Genomic DNA, 24,391 nt, shown 5'->3' with positions numbered 1-24,391 from the left:
TACACACATATATATATATATATATACATACATATATATATATACATACATATATATACACATATACATACATATATATATACATATATATACATACACATATATATATACATATATATACATACATATATATATACATATATATACATACACATATATATATATATACATATATATACATACATACATATATATATATATATACATATATATATATATATATATATATATATATATATACATATATATATACATACTGTATGTGACGTACAACTTGTAATAACATTTTTAATAATTGCCTTATAAATAATGGAATGTAGGCAAACAAGGTATCATTGCTCAAACATTTGCTAGTTGCTTTCTTTTCTTATCATAGCTGTTTAATGCCCCCAAATAAAAATAAAAAACGATCCAAACATCAGAATGAAATTGACAAATAATCCCCACATTTTCGTGAAATGACACCCCGCTGAGGATTTCTACCATGTAAGATATGGCTAAATGTGTTAGTCCCAGTCCTAATGAATGGATTGGATTTAGCTACTGAACGCCCAAATGAAATGTTGGCCTCCCAGAAAATATTTTAATGTTCACTCATTTCTCAGTTCATTATTCACAAGAGTCACTACAGCCTTCAAACTGCATCCTCTTGCCTGCAGGAATCCTATGAGGAAAAAGCAGCACATAAACACTCACGAATGGTCACATATTAGCCCACAGCCAGGGTTGCTATAGACACACACATGGAGTTGAAGCCACCCCTTACAGAAGCAGTAAACAAATGAAATAATGTAATTAATGAATACAATCAACTGAAATACGACCTCCTCTTATTATATGCTACACTAAGAGTGTGTGTGTGTAGTTATTTAGTGCTTAAACCTGCAGAACTATCAAGGCGATGAATAAAAACGCAACAAAGCCGTAACGTTTAGAAGGCATGATGTGGTCTCACTCCGATGATGCTTTGTTGGGGAACCTATTTCAAGCTTCACTTCCTGGCCCATGTCAGGTAAATGAGAAAGTAAATTGAACTGAGTATTGATGCTATTTCCCAGCAAGTTGGAAATCAGCCTTGAGGCTTTTGTTTTTGTTTTTACTCTATGGCATAATCAAATCTCTCAATGGTAAAATCCTGTTAATTAATAAAACAGCATATAATAAAAGTTGTCATGTCAGTCAGGTTGAAGCTGAGTGGCTTTAGAAAAAAAAGTGTCAGCTAAATAAATGTAATGTAAATTGGCACAAAACAGAAAGTCAATTCTAGGTGAGTAACGCCAGAGGTATACCACAAACAAAATTTTAACAGCTTTGGGATCAAAGATCAAAAAGAGAAAGATATTTAGTTGGACTGGAACGGTGGGCAACGGCTTGCCAGTCAAACGTTTTATTTACCACTGTTTGCTACTCTACACTAAACTTTTTTTATGACTCACGATTACAAAGTGAGTCACAGATTCACGCTTTACGGAACCTTAATAATGGTGTGCCAATGAACAAACTGGAATACCTAATCTAGGTCCCACATCACTGTGTGCAGTCTGTGCAGACAAACTGTATGTGTACTCATACACTGCCTCCATAGAGACAAACTAGCTTTTCATATTACTTTATGATAGATTTGCAAACAGTGTCTTCTCCTGTAGCAACTACCAAGCTCGTCCTTCTAGCATGGATGGCCTTGATGAAACAGACCTGGAGTAACCATGAGTGTAAAGGCATATACAGCACCATATCCAAGAGCCACATTCTATTTCCGTTGGAGTATACAGTCAGCCTTATTGCAGTGGATGAAGACTCGTAAAATATGGACACTTGGGCAGTGTCTCTCAGCGTCAGATACGACGCAAAAATCACCCTTTAGCGTTTGTATGGAAGGCACCAGGCAGAGCAGCAGCTCGACCGCGGCGCTGTAAGATGACGTAGTATTAAGAGCAACAGCAGTAGCGAGTAGTATGAAAAATGCCGCGTAGGGAGGTTGGTTGGGGTGGTGGATGGGTCAAACAACGCTGGACTTTCACCCAGGAGACCGGGGTTTGTGTCCCGTTCTTGTCCCGCGTGTCACTGAAACGTGGATTTTATAATCCCACCCACCATCTTTTCCTAAACCTAACTGTCCCGTTCTTGTGCCGCATGACAGTTGGTACGTCCCGACCCAAAGCGTCAAAAGTGATGTCAAGAGTCGCGACGCTAAAGGAGACTTTTAGCGTAAATAACAAACAGCAAAGGCACATGACCAAGCGTCCGTATTTTACACGATGGGAGAGTTAGAATGTGTTGTAGGTCATAAGAGCAAAAAGGAGGGCCTAGCCTCTGTGATGGTTAATGGAGAGAAAGCAAACACTGACTACGAGTTGTTGAGTCTATGTACCTGCTAGCTTGGCCAAAGTCATGACTGTGTGAGTGTACAAACTTGGTAGTTTAGCCAGACATAGCTTTAGCTGGTTAACATTTTAGCAAGATGCTAAGACACTAGCCTGCTACTGCATTACACCACCTGTTACAAGGGTGACGACTGGTCAATGAAATATCACTGTGAGAAGTTAGATTTCACTTTTTAAGACCTATTTGATAGCAAAACCTAGCACTACAGTAGCATTGGTTTTACACAAAAGATTGCCTAAATGATGTTGAGTTTTCCTTAAAGCTGTAGTTGGCACTTTATTTTTTAGTGCCATTGGGCGGAAGGAAGTCCCATACATACTTATCTTTCAGCATATTGTAATTGAAGTGGTCTGAGAGGAAACTAGACTACTGCGTCTCCTCTTGGCTCTGTTTTCAGGCTTCAGAAAATCTAACCGTCATGGGAAACTTTGGCCAATCACAGGTCATTTCAGAGAGAGAGAGAGAGAGAGAGAGAGAGAGAGAGAGAGAGAGAGAGAGAGCATTCCTATTGGCTGTTGTGCGCATGCATTGCCCGTGTGACAAAGAGGTGAGAGGTAGAGCGGAAGGGAAGAGATCTCAGTCTACCTTAAATTCTGCCATGTTTTTGCATTCTAACCATTGCAGCTTTAAAGGTTTTCATATATTTTTTTTTAAATATATTTTACACATTTACAAATATTTTGTATTTAGCCCTTCCAGAAAATGTAGGCTACACACACTGAGTTTATGTCTACATTTCAATTAACTCATTTACATAAGGTAATAAAAGAGTAGAAATGAAAGACATTTTCAGTCAAAAATCCAAATCTTGAACATAGAAAAGTCTTCTCTCTCTCTCTGTTGGTTGGTTGGTTGGTTGGTTGGTTGGTTGGTTATGAGGAATCACAAAGTACAGAAGGATTTGCTGGCCCTAACAGAGCTTTCAAGCTAGCCAGAGTAAACATGCAGAGTCTTCAGTCCATCTCTGCCGGAACATTACCTGTTTCCCATGCACCAGTATTGTGGTGATGTGAGGAGCCATAGAGCTGGCGAACTTCTTGATAATGGCAGCAGCTTGGCGCACTGCCAGCCTACGGTGCGGCCAGATTAAAGTGTCAACATGAGACAAGATTTTGGGAGGACAACAAACAGAACAGGTTTGCAGACAGTCATTCGGTTAAGGGGAGCCAACAAAAACAAACCCCAATAATAAAATACCAAATGTACTGGATGTCACCATCTTAGAGGACATCATTGGTCCTGAGTGCATCTGTAGAGTTTATGTTTTTAGACCCTTTTGGTAACCCTCTTCATATTTGGATTCCATAATGACTGGACTAATCGCAGTGAAAGCTCAACGAATGAAATAAAAGCCTGGAAGTCTGCAATCAGTTTATGCACTGTAAGTATTTGTGTTTGTGTGGGAGAATATCAGACCAAAGCTTTCTGCTGCCAGCTCTTCTGTAAAGTCTCTCCAGTTCATCACTCAGGTTCTCTGGAATCACAAATAGGTATGTGTTCAGACATTAAAAAACCCGCCAAAGACATATACAGTCACACCCTAATTTATCCTCCATCCTCTGCTAAATTACTTCACATTTAAAACCACGACACAACAGCCTCCTAAAGACTTGTCTTGACTACAGGGCTGATGAATTGTTCGCTCAGAGTGTGCTTACCATCTTTGGCAAGGAAGTCTGGTCCTTCTCTCCTAAGAAGGATGGCTGCAAGCTGAGCCTGACTGGCCAAGCAGTCACAGTCCTGGACGGACACACACACACACACACACACACACACACACACACACACACACACACACACACACACACACACACACACACACACACACACACACACACACAGGAAGATGAGCCTGGTTACGCATACAATATTGCAATATATGTGGCCTATATATACAGTATATAATATAATGCATTCAATACAGTATTATGTGCTCACAATCAGCACTAAAAAGCAGTACTGAAAATACGATTGTTAGACCATCGTTTTCTGCAATCATGCAATTCTGGTAATAATGGGCACGTTTTTAAAGTCTTGCCTTATTTAAAGGCAGGGTTGGTTACTATTTCCAACATACACTTTTTATTTATTGCTTGAGATGGTCTTTACACCCCAACAGCAATACATAACTTATGGGCTCTGAAAAATGAGTGAAGAAGATCCATCATCTGTAGCTGCTGTAATCCTGTAAAAACGCCCACCAATCACTGCCTCGAGGGCCGCTTGGAAAGAACCAATGAAATGCATCCTCTACCCCTCCCACGTACGAGCCTGAGCTCAGTGCACGTCAGAGTTACTACAAGTCTACTGTAGATGTTTTGTTTTTTGTTTTTGGGGTGGATTTGTTGTTTTCAGGAAATGTCTTGTGCACATCAGTGTGTGGGACGGAGCCCTGAGGGCAGGGGTTAGACAAATCCTGCTAGCTTTTCAACATTATCAACTCTATCTTAAAATTGGATAGCAGCTGTAATGTGCCTAAAATATGGAAAATAAAGCATATTTAAGCATGTCAGAGGACAATTGGTGTCAATTATTTTCTATTTGCTTTAAATAAACAAAAGTGGTTATTTTGTTTGGTAGCTTCAATAAGTATGCTTAAATAATTAAAAACAGACTTAAATGACAAAAGAAACTTCAGGGTGTTCATTACAAAAAAAGAAGTGATGCATGTGATAGATCACTAAAAACACAACAAAGTTGGTCAGTCAGACTTGTATCCTGAATTCCTCACAGAGACAACATGTCAGAATTGCAGAAGGCGTGGGTTGAGGTCCGGATGAACACTCCAAAAACGTCAAATATTCAGGCACAGAGCCAGATTGAAGAGCTGGCAAATGTGAGCAGACGTGTGGCTGGTGGTATGTAAAACCTGGCCTTGAGGAACAACGCTTGAACATATTTATAAGATGTTAGAAAGAAACAGGAGACAGGTGGCCAAGGGAGCCTTGGCAGGAGCGGGGTACGTCAATGAGTCAACAGGGAGGGAACAATGAGGACACAGAGGATAATGATGAGGCAAACCTTTCACATTCTCTGAGGAGGAGGTAGGTGGACTAGTTGGAAGTGGACTTGAGATTTGTTTATCCCTATTGAAAACAAACCTGGGGTTGTGTTGATTAATTAAAAATATGGTTTAAGTAATATAAAGGTCTTTTACATTTCACATTAAAGTTGTTAAGAAATGTATAATATGAGTACAATCTGACAGTAAGCACTAACAAGTTGTATTGAAACTAGTAATGTTAGATACATTTTTCATCAATCTTGCAAATCTGGTATTAATGGGTATGTTTTTAAAGTATTGCCTCGTTTAAAAACGCAGCCTTAAAGTGCTTAAAATATGGAAAATACAGCAGAGGACTATTGGAGTAAATTAGTTATTGCTTGAATTAACTAAAGTGGTCATTATGTTTGGTAGCTTAGATATGGCCGCTAACATGCTTTAATAATCAAAAACAGACTTAATTACAAAGGAAACTTCAGTGTGTTCATTACAACAAGAAAAAGTGTTCCATGTGATATATCACATAATACATAGTCTATATCGACGAATGGTCATTTACGGGAGAGTTCCGGTGCGGCCGGGAGTTCCGCCGGATGTTCCACACTTTCCGGTTTCTTTGTGTTTACATTTAACACATGAACAATAAATTACTAAGAATTTCCACACATCTCTGCTGCGACAGCACTCTCCTGTTTTTCTGTAAGCGTGCTTTGTCCATAACGTACGGTTTGTGACAAAGAATTTCCCCTTGGGGACAATAAAGTCTAAAGTCTAAACTGTGGTCGTATCGAGCAACATTAACCGGAACCTCTGAGCAACGTTACACAGTGAAAATGGCAAGTTTTAAGGACAATTTGGATCGTGCAACAAGGTAGGCCTGCTCGGGAATGATTGTAAAGGTTTACAAAGAATCTGTTTATGGCATTTCCTCTCTAACTGGGACGTTTTGGGAGCGATTGGCGGGGATGTGCTACGGACAAAATACACACGGAGATACACTGGTACGAGCAAATTACAGTTACCATGTATCCAGCTGATTTAAATAGCTCACGTTACTGTATTGTGTGAACAGTACAGTAACGTGGCGTGGCGTTTTCTTTTGCGGGGTGCAAATGTTCCACCAAAACAAGTTCCTTCCCGCTCGCTGCGTACGGAGCTTAGCGCCGCCCAAGATGATTGTGATTGGTTTAAAGAAATGCAACAACCCAGAGCCTTTCTTCTCTTATCCAGGAGTGTATGCTTCTGTTGCCAGACCTTCCTCTGCAGCGCCGTGGAGATATATCTGGCAATGCGAGACTACTAAATACACAACAAAGTTGGTCAGTCAGACTTGTATCCTGAATTCCTCACAGAGACAACATGTCAGAATTGCAGAAGGCGTGGGTTGAGGTCCGGATGAACACTCCAAAAACGTCAAATATTCAGGCACAGAGCCAGATTGAAGAGCTGGCAAATGTGAGCAGACGTGTGGCTGGTGGTATGTAAAACCTGGCCTTGAGGAACAACGCTTGAACATATTTATAAGATGTTAGAAAGAAACAGGAGACAGGTGGCCAAGGGAGCCTTGGCAGGAGCGGGGTACGTCAATGAGTCAACAGGGAGGGAACAATGAGGACACAGAGGATAATGATGAGGCAAACCTTTCACATTCTCTGAGGAGGAGGCAGACCTGGGGTTGGGTTGATTAATAAGAATATGGTTTAAGTAATATGATCATTTTTGTTTCACATTAAAATTGTTAACAAATGTATAATATAAGTACAATCTGACTGAAGTTGAGATTTTCTGGCAGGACTGCAGCCTGTTTGAGCATTTTCTCGACAGTGTTGAATGGAGGATTTCCCAGGCTGCAGTCCTTATTCCAGATAACTCCCACTGTTTACCTGCGGATGGCTGCAGACAGTTAAGTGTCTCCTCTAATACGCATTGAGTTGCCAGACGCTTCTGTTCACCTGCCACTCTGACAAGCGCGGTGACAAGGACATGATTCTTAACCAGCTTATCCTTGTAAACACTACCAACATGTATTTCTTGTAATGCATTATAAATACATGGCCCAGCCTAGGGAACACTGCTCAAGATTTACACACGTAGGTTTTTCTGCTTCTGCAAGCTTTGTTACAACAGCAACGGTTACACCTTGCAATCGTTTTGGTTATTGTTGGAAAATGGGCTTCCTTAATGTCTGGGATCATTAGTTATGTTTGGTTAAAATATTACCATTTGATTAGTATGATAGTTTTAATATAATGCTTACAGAATACTGTAGTTCTGTTGAATGAAACTTGTTTTTGTAAATGTGTTTTTACTCCTTCTATTTAGAGTGGCAGTTATGTACTTGCGGGCACTCCCCCCCCCCCCCAAAAGCCGATCTACTCACGTGGAACTTTTGGATGACCTCACTGGTGGGCTTCTGCAGCCACTCGTCCACATTGATCTCTGGCTGCTGCTCCAGGTCGGAGGCGTTTGGCGTGCTCGTCTGTCTCTTTACCTTGGAGTGCTTCGGCAGCTCCAGCTCCTCAAAGCTCTTAAACTCAGGGATCCTATGCACACACACACACGCACGCATGCATGCACGCACACACACACACACACACACACACACACACACACACACACAAACACACACAAACACTATTTGTAAGTAGACCGTATGCAGTTGTTGCAGTGCTTTTTCTAATTTGAACATTTTCAGAATTGAAGTAACAAACAAGATACTGCAGGCATCATTCCTGGACATTCTGTTATTTTCCACTAAACTGATTTATTGATCATAAAAACATTTAAAATTGAGTCTTAATGTCAGTTATACTGTAGTGTAACTACAAGATAATCAACAGATTGTAGACATATCCTATCTGAAACAAATAGTTGTTCTATTTGTCAGGGAATATAGTGAGCTTTTTTTATTTCATACATTTTTTAATTAATGAGCTTTTTGAAATATCCTGCCAGCGGACAAATCAAGCATAAAGGCTAGAGGAAGCTCTTACTCTGCCTCGTTGACACGCAGGAAGTCCAACTGCTCCACCACTGCTCCAGATATCAGCGTCTAAAAGGTTGATGAGAAAAAAATGATATCTATATACAAAAGATTGCACAGTAATGTACCTACAGTATACAAATGTGAAGAAATGTTCAGAGGAAATCATACTCTAGAGGCACATTTAAGAGCACATAAATACAGGAGGTGAGTAAACACAGCTGTATAAATTCCTGAGAGAAGGTTTGCCGGGGGAGTCAGTGTACAAAACAACGCTTTGAATAATGCAGTTCTTAACAAAGAACACATGGAGTAGTAAGGTGTGAACTGTTTCAAATTTTACAAATGTTTACGGGAGCTGTAACAAGTTAGTGTCTTACACGGTAAAAGTTGGAGTGTTTTATAGCAAAGCAGTGTGGGAGCAAAAGAGTGCAGTTCAATAGGACTTAGGTACAAGGTACAAATGTGATATTAGCCTTTCCAACTAAAGTCAACTCCAAAACAAAAATAAGAGGCGCAGGAGAGAAGCAAACCTGCTCCCCATAACAATGAGTGTTTCAAAGCGGTAGGAGTTCGCTGTGAAGTGAATAGCAAATAGGCAAAGGGAAGGAACTTTAGAGGGAAAAAAGAAGAATCGTATGAGGAAGTCTCTGCTGAACTCCACAGACACAGTAGGAGAGAAGTTAGGGTTGGAACAGCTGTCATAAGTTTGACAAAGCAGTTGGTTAAAGTTACCAATGTGGAAATAATTCCTTGGCCTTATTTTTTTATTTTTTGCTCGATTGTGTTCAAAATCCTGCAACTTAAATTAATACAGTCTGATTCTGCCTTGAAAATTAAGAATTACCTGCAGTAAAATGTTCATGGCTAATATAAATTGAATGAACATGAATACTGCTGACGTCCTTAGATATCACATGAACAAGCCATTCAGCAAAACAAAGCATGCGGTAGCAATGCTACAATGAACCAAAGGGACTATGTCAATAAATATGATTTGTTACTATTCAAACAGATTAAAGATGTACAAGTAAACTTTGTATAAACCTGCACTAAAAGATGTTTGACCACTTGGGGGCAGTAAAAACAAGCTGTTTTCAACAAACAATACAACCCTGACATATTATCACCTTTTATATGAGGGACTCGTTAGCAAACAGTTGCTTATTTGCTCATCTAGCAGATACAAAGAAACATTAGCATTCATTTAGAGTTTTGTTTGTGTCTACCTGATGAATGTAAGTCTAATATTCACTCTTTTTAGTTCTGTTTTTGGTCTCCACCAACTCCTGAGGGAAATATCTGGCTCTTTACAGTAGCTGCTAAAAGCTTCACTACATTCATCAGCACGTGGCTAACTTTTTCTGTCATTTGGTGCTGAGCCGGTAGCATGCAGTGAGTTTTTTTGCTGAAAAAAGCTGCCTCCTGCTGCTGCTGGAAATGAGGTACATGAGATGGTGAGACTGAACCAAACGGTAAAGTTGCGAAGTTGGTAAAACCAAAACAGGAAGTAAAAAGATGCTCAAATGCGATGCAGAGCTGAGGGGAACTGCAGAGTCGGATAATTATTCTTTTGACACTATTAACGACCCCTTTCACATTACACATAGTCATGTGAGCCATTGTTAATATCAAAATATGAATTATAGCAGCTTTAAAGAAATATGGTGTTATGTTTTCATGGCCCTTCCACTGGCTATGGTACTGGCTGAAGCTAATGAAGTAACAGCTAAACTTAGTTAACAGTCAGTCCCTCCAGAAAAACGTGATTATGTGATCGCATAATTCAATGCATAATCAGCCTATCTATGCGGGGGCTGCATCTTTCATATACGCTGCACTTTTGCCGCATAAATTGCCGATTTCCGCACAAAATATGCGGGGCTTGCATGATTTCATAATTGCGCATTTTTGTTGCAAAAAAGTCCCATATATCTTAACAGAAAGTTGAAAAATGTTGCGTTTACTTCACACAAGAGCAGCCATTTTCCCCTGTTGCCATGGGAACCATATGAAGTGATGTAATTACGCGACGTGAACGTCATCGGAAAGCTGCAAAGCCGCGATGAAGCCACGATGGAACCGCAGTTTTTGCAAGTTCCCGCAATTTCATCGCATAACATTGCATAAATATCCTGCATATTCCATTGCATTTTTTAAGAAAATGTGCCACATAATCAAGGATTTTTGCCCTCAACAATCACAAAAAAAACTCTGGAACTGAACAGTCATGAACCCAAAATCTGGCAAATAAGACCGATTATAATGTGAGTTTTCCTTTTCCTTTTATTGTGGTCCTTTGTGTTTGGATGTGATTCATCATTTATTTACAGTTACCCTTTCTTCCAACCTTGAGAGACAAGGTTGGAAAAGAATTCTCTCAGTAATACTGCTGAGGCTCCTTTGCTAAGCATGTTTCATCCTTGCCCTCAAATACAGTATCAACCAGGGATGTAAATGGAATCATTGATGTATGTTGGCACTGGGTGTGGATTCAGGTTTCTCTACAGTGTTCTCTGCAGGCAGAAAGATACATTGGAGGGATCAACCTCTAATCTATTAATTCACCATTGAATGGTATTCTTTGCAAGCCAGAAAAAGCTTCACCCCAATAGTTTTCTTCTCTTTCTCTAAAGTGTCCAGGCTTCTTTTCCAGGCAAACCAAAATAGTTCCCAAATTGAATCTGACAGACCAAGGTCAAAACACAGATGAACACGGGTACTGCTGTTGGAATAGGGAGGGCATGCAGATTAACGGCTGGGAAACCTTTGTTGGTTTTCCAGAACCAAGAGATGAAGCCCTGCAACACAATTTATTGAAACATCTGTAATATCAAGTCACTGTTTATTTCAGAGACGACTGTAATATCCGTTGTAACTGAGCCCCCCCCCCCTGAGAGTCGCCTTTATGAACACCCTTCACAATATGGTAACATTGATTCAGTAGTCAACTTGTTTTGATTGGAACTGTGACAAAGTCGAAACCTAACACCACTGATCCTCCCAATAAAATGTGTGTGTGTGAGTGAAATGGACCACTGACTCTTGCTTTGTGCATCATAGAAGGAAGAAATGTACTGGCTGTGGATATGAAATATACATTAAAGGTCCCATATTGTAAAAAGTGAGATTTTGTTTGCAGGTCGAGGTGCTATATAAATACTGTGAAAGTATCACATAGCTTAATCCACAGAGAAATGCACACAGCCTGTGTTTAGAAAATGTGCCTTGAAACGAGCCGTCGGGACTTCCGTACGGTTGTGATGTCACAAATATACTCTAAATATAGGAAGAAAGTGCCACTACAGTGCCGTTACAGTCATTCCCCGGCTGCAATGACGGTGCAGAGACTTCAAGAGCGCAGATGCTAAAGACCAGGAAACGCCGACCAATCACCTGACCTGGGACATCTGTCCCTCCTGAGCAGGTGTTTTCAGCTGTTGGACGACTACTTAAGTGAACAAACAGTGCTCGGCTAACCCCTATCCCGCAGCTAAGGTATGCCTACTATCCTAAATAAAATCAGTTCAACTGAAATCTGTTGTTGAGAGATCGCTCAATGATGATGATGATCGCCCCCAACGTCTCCTTCCAGGCAGCACTGTGACCGTTGACTTCAAGGCACCTAACCCTAACCTTAACCATAACCCTAACCCTAACCCTAACCACTGCCTAATCCTAGTGCCTTCCAGCCAGCACTGCCTGGAAGGAAACGTTGGGGGCTAAAAACACTGATAAACTGGGCGTCCAGATAGCTCAGTTGGTCGTGCAGGCGCCCATATATAGAGGTTTACTCCTCGACGCAGCGGGCCCGGGTTCGACTCCGACCTGCGGCCATTTGCTGCATGTCACTCCCTCCCCCCCCCCCCCCTCTCTCCCCCTTCATGTCTTCAGCTGTCCTATAAAGGCCAAAAAATTATCTTTAAAAAAAAACACAGATAAACTGAGAGATCTGTGTAACCTACTTCATGCTTCTTTGGTAACAGTTAGCTACAGCCCTTTTTGCTGATTAAAAAAAAAAATCTGTTAGACTTAGTTCGGAAATGCTAGAACTGCCCACAATGTCCAGTCTCATCTTATTTATGTCCTCGAAGTTGTGCAGCACTATTTTCTATAGCTAATATTTTTAACTTGTCAAGATTTGTAAAATACGGATATGAGGGAGTCCAAACAAGGCATTATTTTGCTATTGTAATTATAATAATGTTTATTTTATTGCTCAAATACCTAATTCCCTTGGATTTTGAGGCACTTATGGGCCACGCTAGTATTCAAAAAATTTTTATTATTATTTATTATGGAAAACGTATACTTCTTGTTGTTTCATTTTTTAACAATTAGCTAACGTTTGATTGTTAACATGTCCAACAATCCATTGAGTAAATTCCCTGAAATTTACATCCCTAAAATAAAGTGTGGCTAACAATGAAATGAAAGAATCAATACAAGAATGAACAAGTCTATTTCAACAGGATCCACAAACCTGAAGTCTGTCGACATGAACTTTGACCCCTCCGATGTTGCCTTTCTTGAATGAGGCCAGCATGTCCAGGACAGGGTTGAAGCGGCTCCCCCTGGCGAGACAGGAAGGTTAGAATGACTCCGTTTTTTTCTTTTCCTACAGTGCACAGTAGAGTAAATCTGTCCCATTCTGAGTGAAAACATTTGTATTCCATACAGAACACATGTATTAAACATATCATCAGTATGAAATAATCACAGCTGAAACTTCTCTCAATAACTGAGCACATTTCACCCAGACGCCCATTGCTTTATTCGGTCTGCTGTCGCCTTCTATACAGGTCATCATCCCGATCAATAGCAAACTAATGACTATTGAGTTGCTTCTTTGAGAGCCCACTGACTCATTCCAGATGCTGCAGTGTGGATGTTTATGCGTTTGTATCACATTTAACATATGGCTTTCTGGATAATGGTCAATACTGCTGTAATCAGCCCACCAGTCAGGCTATAGTGATACAAATGAGAAACATTATCACCCAATCAGCAAGCAAATACAGTTGCACCTTTACTGCAATAAAGATAAATAGTCTGCATAGGAGGGAGGAGAGGTAGAGTGGGAGGGAGAAAGAGACATATAAATATAAAAAAGAAAGAACCAAACTGCATTGTGCCTGTAAAGACATTTTGTTGCGAGTTTGAGCCAGTATCAGACAGAAAAAGACAGATAGAGGGTGATGTATGGGGAGATAGCAGGATGAAGAGTGCTGTAAGAAAGCTATCAGAGGACAGGAAGACAGAAAAAAACATATAAAAGAGCCATTATGGAGTGTGTATATTACTTGATGTTATCCTCGCGAATGAGAACCAGGAAGAGAGGACGTCCCTGCATCTTCCAGCACTGTTTGATGAACTGCAGGGCGTTCTGGACACACAGACACACACAGAAACACACACACAAACACACACACACACACACACACACACACACACACACACACACACACACACACACACACACACACACACACATCATGTCAGACTGGCTGATGCATGGTTCAAAGAGTCCAGCTTCCACGGTTTCTGAGCAGAAACTGAATCAGTGCCACTTTCACCCCCCAACTGTCAAACTGATCAAAGTTTGTGACGTTTTTGATTATGAAAATTAATTTATGTTCAAAATTTTAACTAACATGGAATTTAATTGGTGTTACATTTGGAATACAAATGCAGTAATTCCTGAATGATTTCACAGTCAGCTGAAAAAAAGGTTTGAATCCAATCAAATTTGAAATCTGTATGTTTTGTTTGTTTTTCCCTCCGTATTGTATTACCTTTGCTGCAGCAATGCCAGTTATCCACAAGGATCAACCATACCTGTACTGTACATATATAGGTGATCTGACCCAACATGAAAATGTTGCCGGGGGCATCAGGAATATATGGTACGCAACTTAGACCTCTAGGTTATGAGAACGCTCAGCAGCAGAAGGTTTGTTTTTTTCAGACCCTCTTCATATGTTTTCAGAAGGTTAAAACGGTCATCAACCGACTGGAAGCTGTTCCACTATTAGATGATATCATTAGTGACTAAAATGAACAGAGATAGAGGCAAAGTCAATCATCAATCAATAAATGCGGTGCTTGAATTGGGTCTGTATTTTCAGGAGCTATTAATTTCTGACTATCCACGTACCATTACTTATTACACATTACTGCTACTTTTTAATGAATGTAATGAAGGTACACATGGTAAACATGGGACAGTTTCCTGCACAAACGAGCAGCAGGAGGCAAAACTGTTACAATGTGAGGTACAGTACAATATGGTCTAATTCAGGTGGAAAGCTGCTGGTTAAGAGCTCAGAGTTCTGGTATCAGGTAGGCTATGACTCTAGTATGTGCCCTTTCTGTGAGGACATGCAAAATGAGTATACAAATGTCAGGCTGCATCTCTATAGATCACACAAACTCAATATATCTCAGTTATTTAAGTTCTTGGAGCACATAATAAGTGGTTCGCTGTGGAGTTGTGGCAACGGTAAGCTCTGCAAGTGTGACCCTGGCTTACCTTAATGTCATCAATCAGCAGCATGACATCTTGGGACAAGTAAAAGTCACTTAGATCAAACACTATAGGGTAGCACACCACCGTCTTGCCCAGGATACGATAAATCTGGAGGGACACGAACACACACATACACACACGATTGCATTAGAAGACGGATGGCTCACAAGTAGCCACGTATACATTATTCTGGGCAGCCTATAAAACAAGCCATCAATCCTAAGATAGAGGGGACACACACACACACACACATACAGTATAATACACACAACTGTATAAAGCCCCCTTTCACACATACAGATTGTCACAGGGGCACACACACACACACACACACACACACACACACACACACACACAAACTCGTACAGACACAGTAATGATGATAACGCCCTCTGGCAGTCTGCCATCTTCCACATAAATATTCCATTATAATATTGTCTTAGCAATGCATTGGGAGCCATGATTCATTTGTTAGGCAATGTCTTTGTTTGAGAAAGCTGCTATGGCTCAACTTATTTGGTGACCTTCATTTGGGAGAAACTGCAAACAACATTAGCGCACACACACAAACACACACACATAAACACAACCACATAATATGCACACACATGGCCACACACACACACACACACACACACACACACACACACACACACACACACACACACACACACACACACACACACACACACAGAGAGACTGCCTGAGAGCAGCTTAGCATATTAAAATGCATTAAGAATAAGTAAAATCTATTCAGCATTCACTGATGCATTATGTATGTCTGACGAAGAGAAAAACTCTTGAAACTGAATATTGTCCAAGTCTATGTTCAGTTTTTGAGCTGTACTCGACTCCTCGGAGCTCCGGGAAATGTATGCAGATCGACTGTATGTGTGTCCATGTAGCGATATGTACGTGTGTGTACTGGTGTGTTTGCAAAGCAATATACCTTGCATGTGCCGATGCAGCCCACTGGCCTCTCTGGACGCCCACTCAACCCCAACTTCTTATTGATGGCAAGGAAACGGTATGCCTGCAGAAAGACACACGTATTCACAGACAGACATGAACCAAAACCTTGTCAGTAAACATAATATTTGCATTGCAAGCAATTTTGCTGCTAACCTTTGTGATTCCATAGAAAAACTGAAATCTACATCGTGATCCGCACATTTCAGAGTAAAAATATCATATTTGACTGGAAATGTCATGCAACACAGTGCCAGTCCATATCGTAATAATAGTGCAAGTCCATCATCGTCTGTTCCACTGAGACATGTTCCGTTGTTGTAACCCATAAGCTGAAATTACCACCATATGGCAGAACCACCTACTGAACAGTTATGAGACATGGCAATAATAAAAGGTCCCCTTGCTGCCATCAGCACACCCATGGGCAACGGCGCTGATGACACTGTTGTACTGAGATGCAGAGGCCCATAACAGGAGACACTGAGACCTAGCTGAGCCCTCATTAGCATAAATAAAGCGACGGCATGCTGTTTGATACTTTCCACGTGAGCCACTTAGCATATTATGCACTGCTACAAATGCCAAATCCATTCTAAAAATGACCTGGTGGTAATTGATCCTTCACTGGGCCCCAACCCCCTTCCCTACTGTTACCTGTTGTGCTTTCCATTCTAGCATGGCTCATATGCAGTTTACAGTACAATAACGGTGGCAGATATGCCATTCACATTTTTTCATTTTTGAAACCAAAAAAAAAACTTAAATTTCACAAATAGGTAAACAAAAGAAGGGTTTCTCAATTCTAGCTGACCTTTGTTGATTTTGTTGGCTTAAAAGGCATCTGTAATTATGACCAAGTCAAGGATTGGGTTGAAAATGCCATCTTCAGCTGACTTAAATAAGAGAGGAATGAAGAAATAATACTGTTCTTGTATTGCAGGGTGAAGCTAGTTATGCAGTTGTTTCATCAAAGGGATCCCCAGTCGTCAAAACAAAGCAGAGGAAAAGGTCATGGCCTACTCCCTCAGCCATCTCTGAAAAGCAGTTAGAGATGGCAGCCAGGAGAACACATGAGCTCCAGCCTATCACCTTCCAGAGCATTTCTATGGTGCTTCAGATAAAAAGCTTCTTACCGCTGTGCCGCCTGCTGTCAAATGCACTGATTCAAAGATGCAAAGAGAAGATGGACATTGATTTCTTGGCTCTGACTGCTCGGAGCACAGTGATGTGGCACACTCACCACAAGTTACTGTGTGCGTGCGTGCGTGCGTGCGTGAGCTGAAGGGTTTGCACTGTTGTGTATGTGTGTGAATTACATTTGTGATGTGTCTGGCTGAGTGCGAAACCAGAGTATTTATTGCCTTTGTGGCAGCCTATACATTCTAAATTTAAATACCTCCCAATCTGTCCTATCATGAAACAGCATCAGTACACCCACACACTCAAGTGGCACTGCAGGAAATCTGCCTATCAAGCCCTCCATGCTGCATTCTTCCGTCTCAAGCCAGCTGCAATTCACTACGTCAACCAAAAGGTGGTGCTCTACTACTCCAGTGTACTTCCTCACTGTTTGTGAACACAAATGGAGGAAGCAAAGCTTGGACCGATTAAAATAAATTACACTAATAGAGGTAAAAGTACAGTCTTTAAATAAAAGAAAGAGAAATGTTAATTGAGGATTAAGTGGCATTGCAAATCACTGCCCTAACAGGCAAGGATGAGACCTGGAGGAGAAAAGCCATGGGAGGTTGGAAGAACCTCTGCATCCAACACTTCCTGTGTGCAGAATACCAATGAAGAGCGACAACATGCAGGCAGCCTATCAAAGCATCCTTTCATTCCCCCTATTCACATTTCCACTGACCGCATCACAAACTGAAAGCCTGGCAGGTAGGAGAAATAATAAAAGGCTTTATCTGAAAGCTGTATTTCACATGTCTGCAGTGGATGCTATGTGTGACAATGTACAACTATTTACTGAGGATCTCTGCAAAATTAATTCAAACTTAAATACTCAGACGGGTGCAGGTTCCTGCACATTTTTATGGCTGCTGGGTTGGTGCCCTTAATAGTGTAAATGTAACTGTTGGTGTCACAAAATGCACATAACAGATTTACTTTTACAGCATGCTGTCATCCAGAGGGACTTAGTGTGCAGGTAGGGGTTCAGTGGCTTGCCACACAGCTTCAAATGATACAAACGTGCCTGGGTTGCCCCATCAAATGTCTTTAAAGGACAGGGGTGCATTTGTTCATGTTTCTCTTAAAAGAATATTCACATCCTCAAATGTACATAACTTAGTTGCTGTAATTATTCTTCCTGTGAAGCAATTTGTTACTAGAGTGACTTCTACGTAAGGACTGGGGGGTCCTCCTCCTGTGAAAAATGCATTCTAAACTACAAGCGAAGCTAATGGTTAGTCAAATCAAAGTGGGTATCTTCCAAAGTTACAATCGTTTTAGGACAATATTCCTTCGGACAGCAATTCCTAGCTGAGCTGTGGTGGAGGGATGATAATACAAAAAAGGAATTGTGTACTGACAGGACTGTAACTTTAAAGGAAGATACCCACCTGATTTGACTAAGGCTACATCCACAGTACTATGTTTTCGTTTTAAAACACATATCTTTGTTAGGCTTACACCTCACATCCATACTACTTCAGCGTTTCCGGCCCCTAAAACGGAGACATTTGGAAACGCTATTGACCTCGTTTTAGTTTGAAATCTCCGGGGTTGCTTTGTAGTCTGAACGGGCAGAAACGGAGACCTTTAAAAAATGCTGACGCAGACACCCAGGTTCACTTCCTGATTGGGTATTATCAGTCCGACGTGCCCCCCCTATTAGGTGATCCTTTTACCGGAAGAAAGCAAAAAATCAGCCTTGACTACAAGTGGTTCATTCAACATGGATACCAAGTTATAGCCATTCCTGATTTTGTTGCCTATTTTTCATCACTGCATGAATTGCAAGGGAAACAAATAAGTGTATAGTTTTAGAAGTTTCTGAGTCATGAATCTTTTGTTAGACTCAGTAGTAGTAGCATGTTCTTGCTTCCTGGGACGCACACCAGCCCTTGCAGTAGTGGTGGGTGGATCGATCCAAATATCGATAATACAGATACCAACGTTGGTATTGATATTGGTCGATCAATACCAGTGTAATGAGATGGATACTTTAGTTTATCTCCAGTGTGCACCGCTGCGGTTTCATCAAAGAGGCGACCTGGCTGTCTGTGTCTGTGTCACAGCGCGGAACAGGCACACTTTGCTCCTCCTCCCCCCTCTTGTGATTTGATGTTGTACCGTCACGTGACTCGGCGGCGCCAGGCAACCAAGCAAGCAACCAGCTAGCCCTGGCAGCGGCCAGCACCACACACACACAAGCAGAGACGGTGCAGAAGAATGGCATAGAGCAAGAGGAGTGCTGTGTGGCTATATTTTCAGACCAAAAATGAAACAACGGCAAGCTGTATAATTTGTAAAAAAGGCTGTAAGATACAGTGTTAACACAACACATTTATACAAGTATATGGAAATTCTGTCCTGGGTTTTAACTTATTAATAATCCAAAGGAAAAATGAGAATTCATTCAGATTTAGCAACTTGATGATACATCCTCCTTAATTATTAAAAAGTATCGGTATCGGAGATACTGGCCCTGTATTTACTTGGTATCAGATCGATACCAAATTTTGCAGTATTGCACACCACTACCTTGCGTGCCCAGTGTATGTGACTGGTCTGCAGTATGTGTTTCTAGGCATGTTAGTATGGATGGAGAGTAGTTGTGAAACGGTGCTAAAGCGCTCATAAGGACGGAGATCATTAAGTTTTAAAACAAAAAAGTGGAAGTGTGGATGTAGCCAACTTTGCCTGCTAAAGCCACATATTAGCTGGACTTGTATTTTTGCATAAAAAAGGACTGCAGACATTGACCCTCATATTTGTATTCACATTAGGAAGGGATTTCTTCACAGCCAGTATAGCCAGTATAGTAATAATTTCAGCGGCCAATAACTCTTTAAATATAAAGATATTCCAGTATTTGTCAAGCTGGGCCTTCTTACATTTCTATCCATTATGAATGTTAGTCATGATAACATTTTAGTCACCAAGTCTGATGGACAGATTTGGGAAATGCAAGAACTAGAGTTAAAATAACAGTTTACGGTTTGGAAAATGAGAAAAAACGGTCTCAAAACAGAAAATAGTCCCTAGGAAATCCCTGAGGCTATTGTTGAGAACTGCATAACACAGTACATCGACTTCCTGTTCAACTTGTGTGCGCACACTGGTTTGTTAACTTTTAATTAAACTTGCTTGCATGCTGGATAAGTAGTAGTAAATGCGAGAATGTACCAATGTACCATTAAGGCAGACTGAAGTTGTAGCTAATCGCGCTACAACTGTGATGATGGGACTACTTTCTGTGTTTACTTTATGTAGAGACAACTATTTCTGTTATTTTTGAGCTGTGGCAGTCTTGTACTGCCCCACATTTTCCTAATTCCTGAGTTACTATAACCAATTATAACCAGTTATAAACAAAAATATTTTTGTCATAACTGACAAAAATATTACAAGAAGACCCAGGTGGTAAAATGCTGGAATTTCCCTTTAACATCTTTTAAGACCTGCAGTCTTTGTCTAGAGTGTCTTTTTAGGACCTTATTTGGATGACTACAACCGTAGCTTGTAACAGCATCATGTGTGAAAGTCTTCAACAAACTAAAATGTCGTCCACATTGACAATCAAGATATGGAACTAGGAGAGAAACAGCTGAAAAGAAGGCTATTTTTGGGCACCGCAGCGATTTGCAAGGGGATAAGCTTTAGGGTGTACAGGTGGGAATAACATGTCGCAAAACGTAATTGCCACTTTCCCATTGTCAAGCAGCTGTCAACACAATCAAAAGGCTGCGAGGGACGAGGTGAGGCGAGGTGAACAAACGCAGCCCGCAGCACTGGAGATGGCGATGACTTCCGAGATAAACATATTTTGTCGAGGAAGAAGAGTCTTTCTGGGCTTGGGTTTTGGATTTTAATATTCAGCACAGCGGCCGCTGTGACTCACAATTGCATATCCATCGGAGAGGCTGAGCACCAGGCAGCAGAGCGAGGCAGAGGGAAGAGGAGGAAAAAGGCAACAGGTATGACAGTTCAAAGGCAAATGATGGACCTAGAGGGGAGAGTTGTTTGGTGTAACAGACATATCTGGGGCGGGGCAGGATGTAGCACCTAGAGGGGAAATGGGGTTAGAGAAGCGGATGTGACGGATATAGCAAGAGAAAAGGCAGAAAGTAGAAAAAAGGGCCTGGAGGAAAGAACACAGCCCAGAGAGATGACATGACAGGAGAAATTGTTTGTTTATCGAAGATGACGTGGACAATAGACGCTACATAACAGACATGACAGATGAGGGACAGATGCTGGGGAGGACACCGGGGTTTGAGTGACGGATATGACAGAGGAGAACAGAAGTTGGAAGGAAGGGAGTGGGTGGTGTCACAGATATGACAGAACAAATGGTGTAATCTGCTGTAGATGAAAGAAGCATCTCATGAAATGTTCAAGAGACTGTAAGTTCCTGAAGTTCCTTTTTTTTGTTAATAACCTAGCAACCAAACAGATGTCATCTGGTTGAAATCTTTACACACACAAAAGATGGGCAGTACTTCCATCCAAGTGAAGTCCATTTTTTTTCCAGACTGAACTGAGTATTTGAATATCAATCTTTGAGTTTTAGCTCTTAAATATCAAGTTACTTACAGTATAACTTTGGTTCTTAAAGTTAAACCTTTCATTTACATTCAATGATAGATTTACATTTGATTACATTCTATTGAATCCCATCCCTTTTGTTCAAAACAATGACTTATAATGAAAAGTGTCATCAGGGATTTTTAGAATTAAAAAGTTTTAGGTAGCAAATTTCATTTTTCTGATTCAATAGGGCTGCCACGAAATGTTTATGTTTGACTTGTAAGAGTAGCGTTACTGCTGAAATGAAAATGCACATTTTGTTCCATTTCTCATAAACAGAAAGAGTCCTTATCATTTTACTTCAGTAGACTATGACTTAACACTCGTGACGACCATGATGGATGTAGTTTACATAAGAAAGACACAAGGTGAAGCGGAGAAAACCTAAAGCTTAAGTGACTGATAAGCAACAAAGATATTGGAAAACGAGATGGGAAATGTTTGTTGAACAAAATATAGATACATGTAGGTTGTTGTTTTGCTTATCTTTACTAGCTTGAGTACGTATCACAACGATGACACCTATTAGGCTAATTCAAAACCCATTATGTATTATCTCAAAACAGCTGTTTCTCTTAATTCTTCACAGTTTTCAAAGTTACTGGGATTACATCCAACTGCAGCTTACAGCTCTTTCTTCTATTCTCTTCAGCAGCAACTCATCTGCTTCTTCAACCCGTTCAACACTCCCAACTCATCAAATATGGACGCTTGGTCAGTGGCTGTCAGCATCAGATACCGACGCAAAAATCACCCTTTCGTGTCTGTATGGAACGCACCGGGCATAGTAGCAGCTCAACCGTGGCGCTGTAAGATGACGTTAAGACGTATTAAGAGGGAAAGGGATAGTAAGTAGAATGAAAGACCAAAAATCTACGTAAGGAAATGGTTGGAGTGGTGGATGGGTCAAATAACACAGGACTTTTACCAATCAAAAAGTGACGCCAAGAGTCTCGACCATGCGCGTCTAAACATGGCGCTAAAGAAGACTTTCTGCGTCAATAACAAACGCCAAAGGCACCTGACCAAGGATCGCTTTTTGGCGATGAGAGTGAGAATGTGTTGGCTTCTTTTGACCTCCAAGTATTCAAATGCAGGAGTGGAACAGTTGTTCCAAATCAACCATTCTGAATACCTCAAGTCTTTCATCTCTTACAGAGCTGTCTAACGTATCCTTCTGAGAACATATTTGGAAAGCCACTCAGCTCTACGCATCTGCAATTTGCCGGAGTGACACAGTGATGGCTCCGCCATTATGCTGATGAATCAATATGAGCAATCACTGTTTGACTGATCAATCACTTCAACCAATCTTGCTGTGATTGATGGGACAATCAGGAGGAAAATCTTAAGAGCAAGAAGTCATGGACTGACGAGCAGATGGACTGACAGAGCTAGAACTGCTGTGATATTGACAGCTAACTGCTGAAATGTAATCTGGCTAACTGTAATATTGATTTGTGTAGTTGTGGTGGTGGTGGTGGTGGTGGAGCGGCATCAATAATCTTTTTACAGTTTCCTCCCCTCAAATTTCCATCCAGTCGTTCACTGTAAACAGGAATGACTAGGACTTTCCTTTTTCCAGTTAACGATGGGCCAATACACCAAGCACAAAAGCACTGCAGCTAATCATGCACGGCAAAATCTCTGCAATCAGTGAGGTTTCAATTGCCCCGAAACCTCACTCTCAAAATCCCTTAAACGGGCTGACAAAGTCTGATTGCCAGTTACATGATTGGCTACTGCAGCGTGACTTTAGGTTGTGTTTCTCCATTAGTTTAATGTGTTTTAACTTTTCACTGGAGGCTGTGCATTTTTCTTCGGCTCCCCCTGCAGTAACAAAGGAGGAGGGGGGCCCTGTAAACAGCTTGTAAACTTGGCGACTGACCAATGTGTGACCAAAGTGTGCCTGTGTTACCTTGACCAGTTCCTTCTGAGGCCAGATCTGGATGGGCTCCACCTGCTGGGGAGTCTGGGTCTGAATGCCATAGGTGTTCAAAAACACCTGAAGTCTACACACACACACACACACACACACACACACACACACACACACACACACACACACACACACACACACACACACACACACACACACACACACACACACACACGTTAACCATTTATTTATGTCCACATGAAGAAAAATGGTACAGGGAAACAAATACTATATTACAGATGCAGTACAATACATATGCAAACTCATGGACCAGTGGCATGTAGCAGGTCTTCACAATATCACTTAATGAGCACACACACACACACACACACACACACACACACACACACACACACACACACACACACACACACAATTAGAAATGTACATGTAGTTGTTTCCAATTTTAGCACCTGTGCTGATAAATGCCTTTCTCATATGGGATCAAATATCCCTACCCTTATACCAGTCGCAAATTACACACACAACAAACATTTATTTAACTGTTTATTACTTTATATTTCTCATAAAAAAATGCTGGAATTACTGCAACTAATTATCCCCTAAAGCTGAACTAAACTTTGTTGTGATTCTACAGCAGCTGTTGACCTTTAAATCTGTCTATACAGATTCACCTTATGTAAATCTGCAGCCTTATGTTAGTCTGTTAGTCTTTGAAGCTACAGCTGTGTCAGTAGAAGGTCAATACATCTGTTGGTATTGTGTTTTTTTCTATAAAACTCATGTAAATTGGGTCTATTGCTTTAGCTGTTATTGATATTGATATATTGGAGAGCATGAGTGGACTGCAGT

At 40.9% G+C, this 24,391-nt stretch overlaps 1 protein-coding gene across 3 annotated transcripts in view; it reads right to left on the bottom strand.

Annotated features, from left to right (window-relative positions):
* The window catches only part of phkb (phosphorylase kinase, beta), a 120,015-nt gene that overhangs the window by 11,350 nt on the left and 84,274 nt on the right, over positions 1 to 24,391 (bottom strand). For 2 of the 3 annotated variants that reach the window (XM_078246997.1, XM_078246914.1), the window contains 9 exons: positions 23,558 to 23,651; positions 15,851 to 15,934; positions 14,905 to 15,009; positions 13,676 to 13,758; positions 12,856 to 12,946; positions 8,383 to 8,441; positions 7,770 to 7,932; positions 4,044 to 4,125; positions 3,802 to 3,859 (listed from right to left, as the gene is read on the bottom strand). In XM_078246997.1, coding sequence (XP_078103123.1) covers positions 3,802 to 3,859; positions 4,044 to 4,125; positions 7,770 to 7,932; positions 8,383 to 8,441; positions 12,856 to 12,946; positions 13,676 to 13,758; positions 14,905 to 15,009; positions 15,851 to 15,934; positions 23,558 to 23,651 — 819 coding nt within the window. Of the gene's footprint in view, positions 1 to 3,364; positions 3,456 to 3,801; positions 3,860 to 4,043; positions 4,126 to 7,769; positions 7,933 to 8,382; positions 8,442 to 12,855; positions 12,947 to 13,675; positions 13,759 to 14,904; positions 15,010 to 15,850; positions 15,935 to 23,557; positions 23,652 to 24,391 lie in introns of all 3 variants that reach the window. The other variant, XM_078247082.1, reaches the window with a different exon arrangement.

The sequence above is a fragment of the Sander vitreus genome, chromosome 1 (assembly GCF_031162955.1).
Source record: "Sander vitreus isolate 19-12246 chromosome 1, sanVit1, whole genome shotgun sequence".
Lineage (NCBI taxonomy): Eukaryota > Metazoa > Chordata > Actinopteri > Perciformes > Percidae > Sander > Sander vitreus.
The sequence above is the reverse complement of the archived record's forward strand: the minus strand, read 5'-3'. Positions and strand labels throughout refer to the sequence as shown.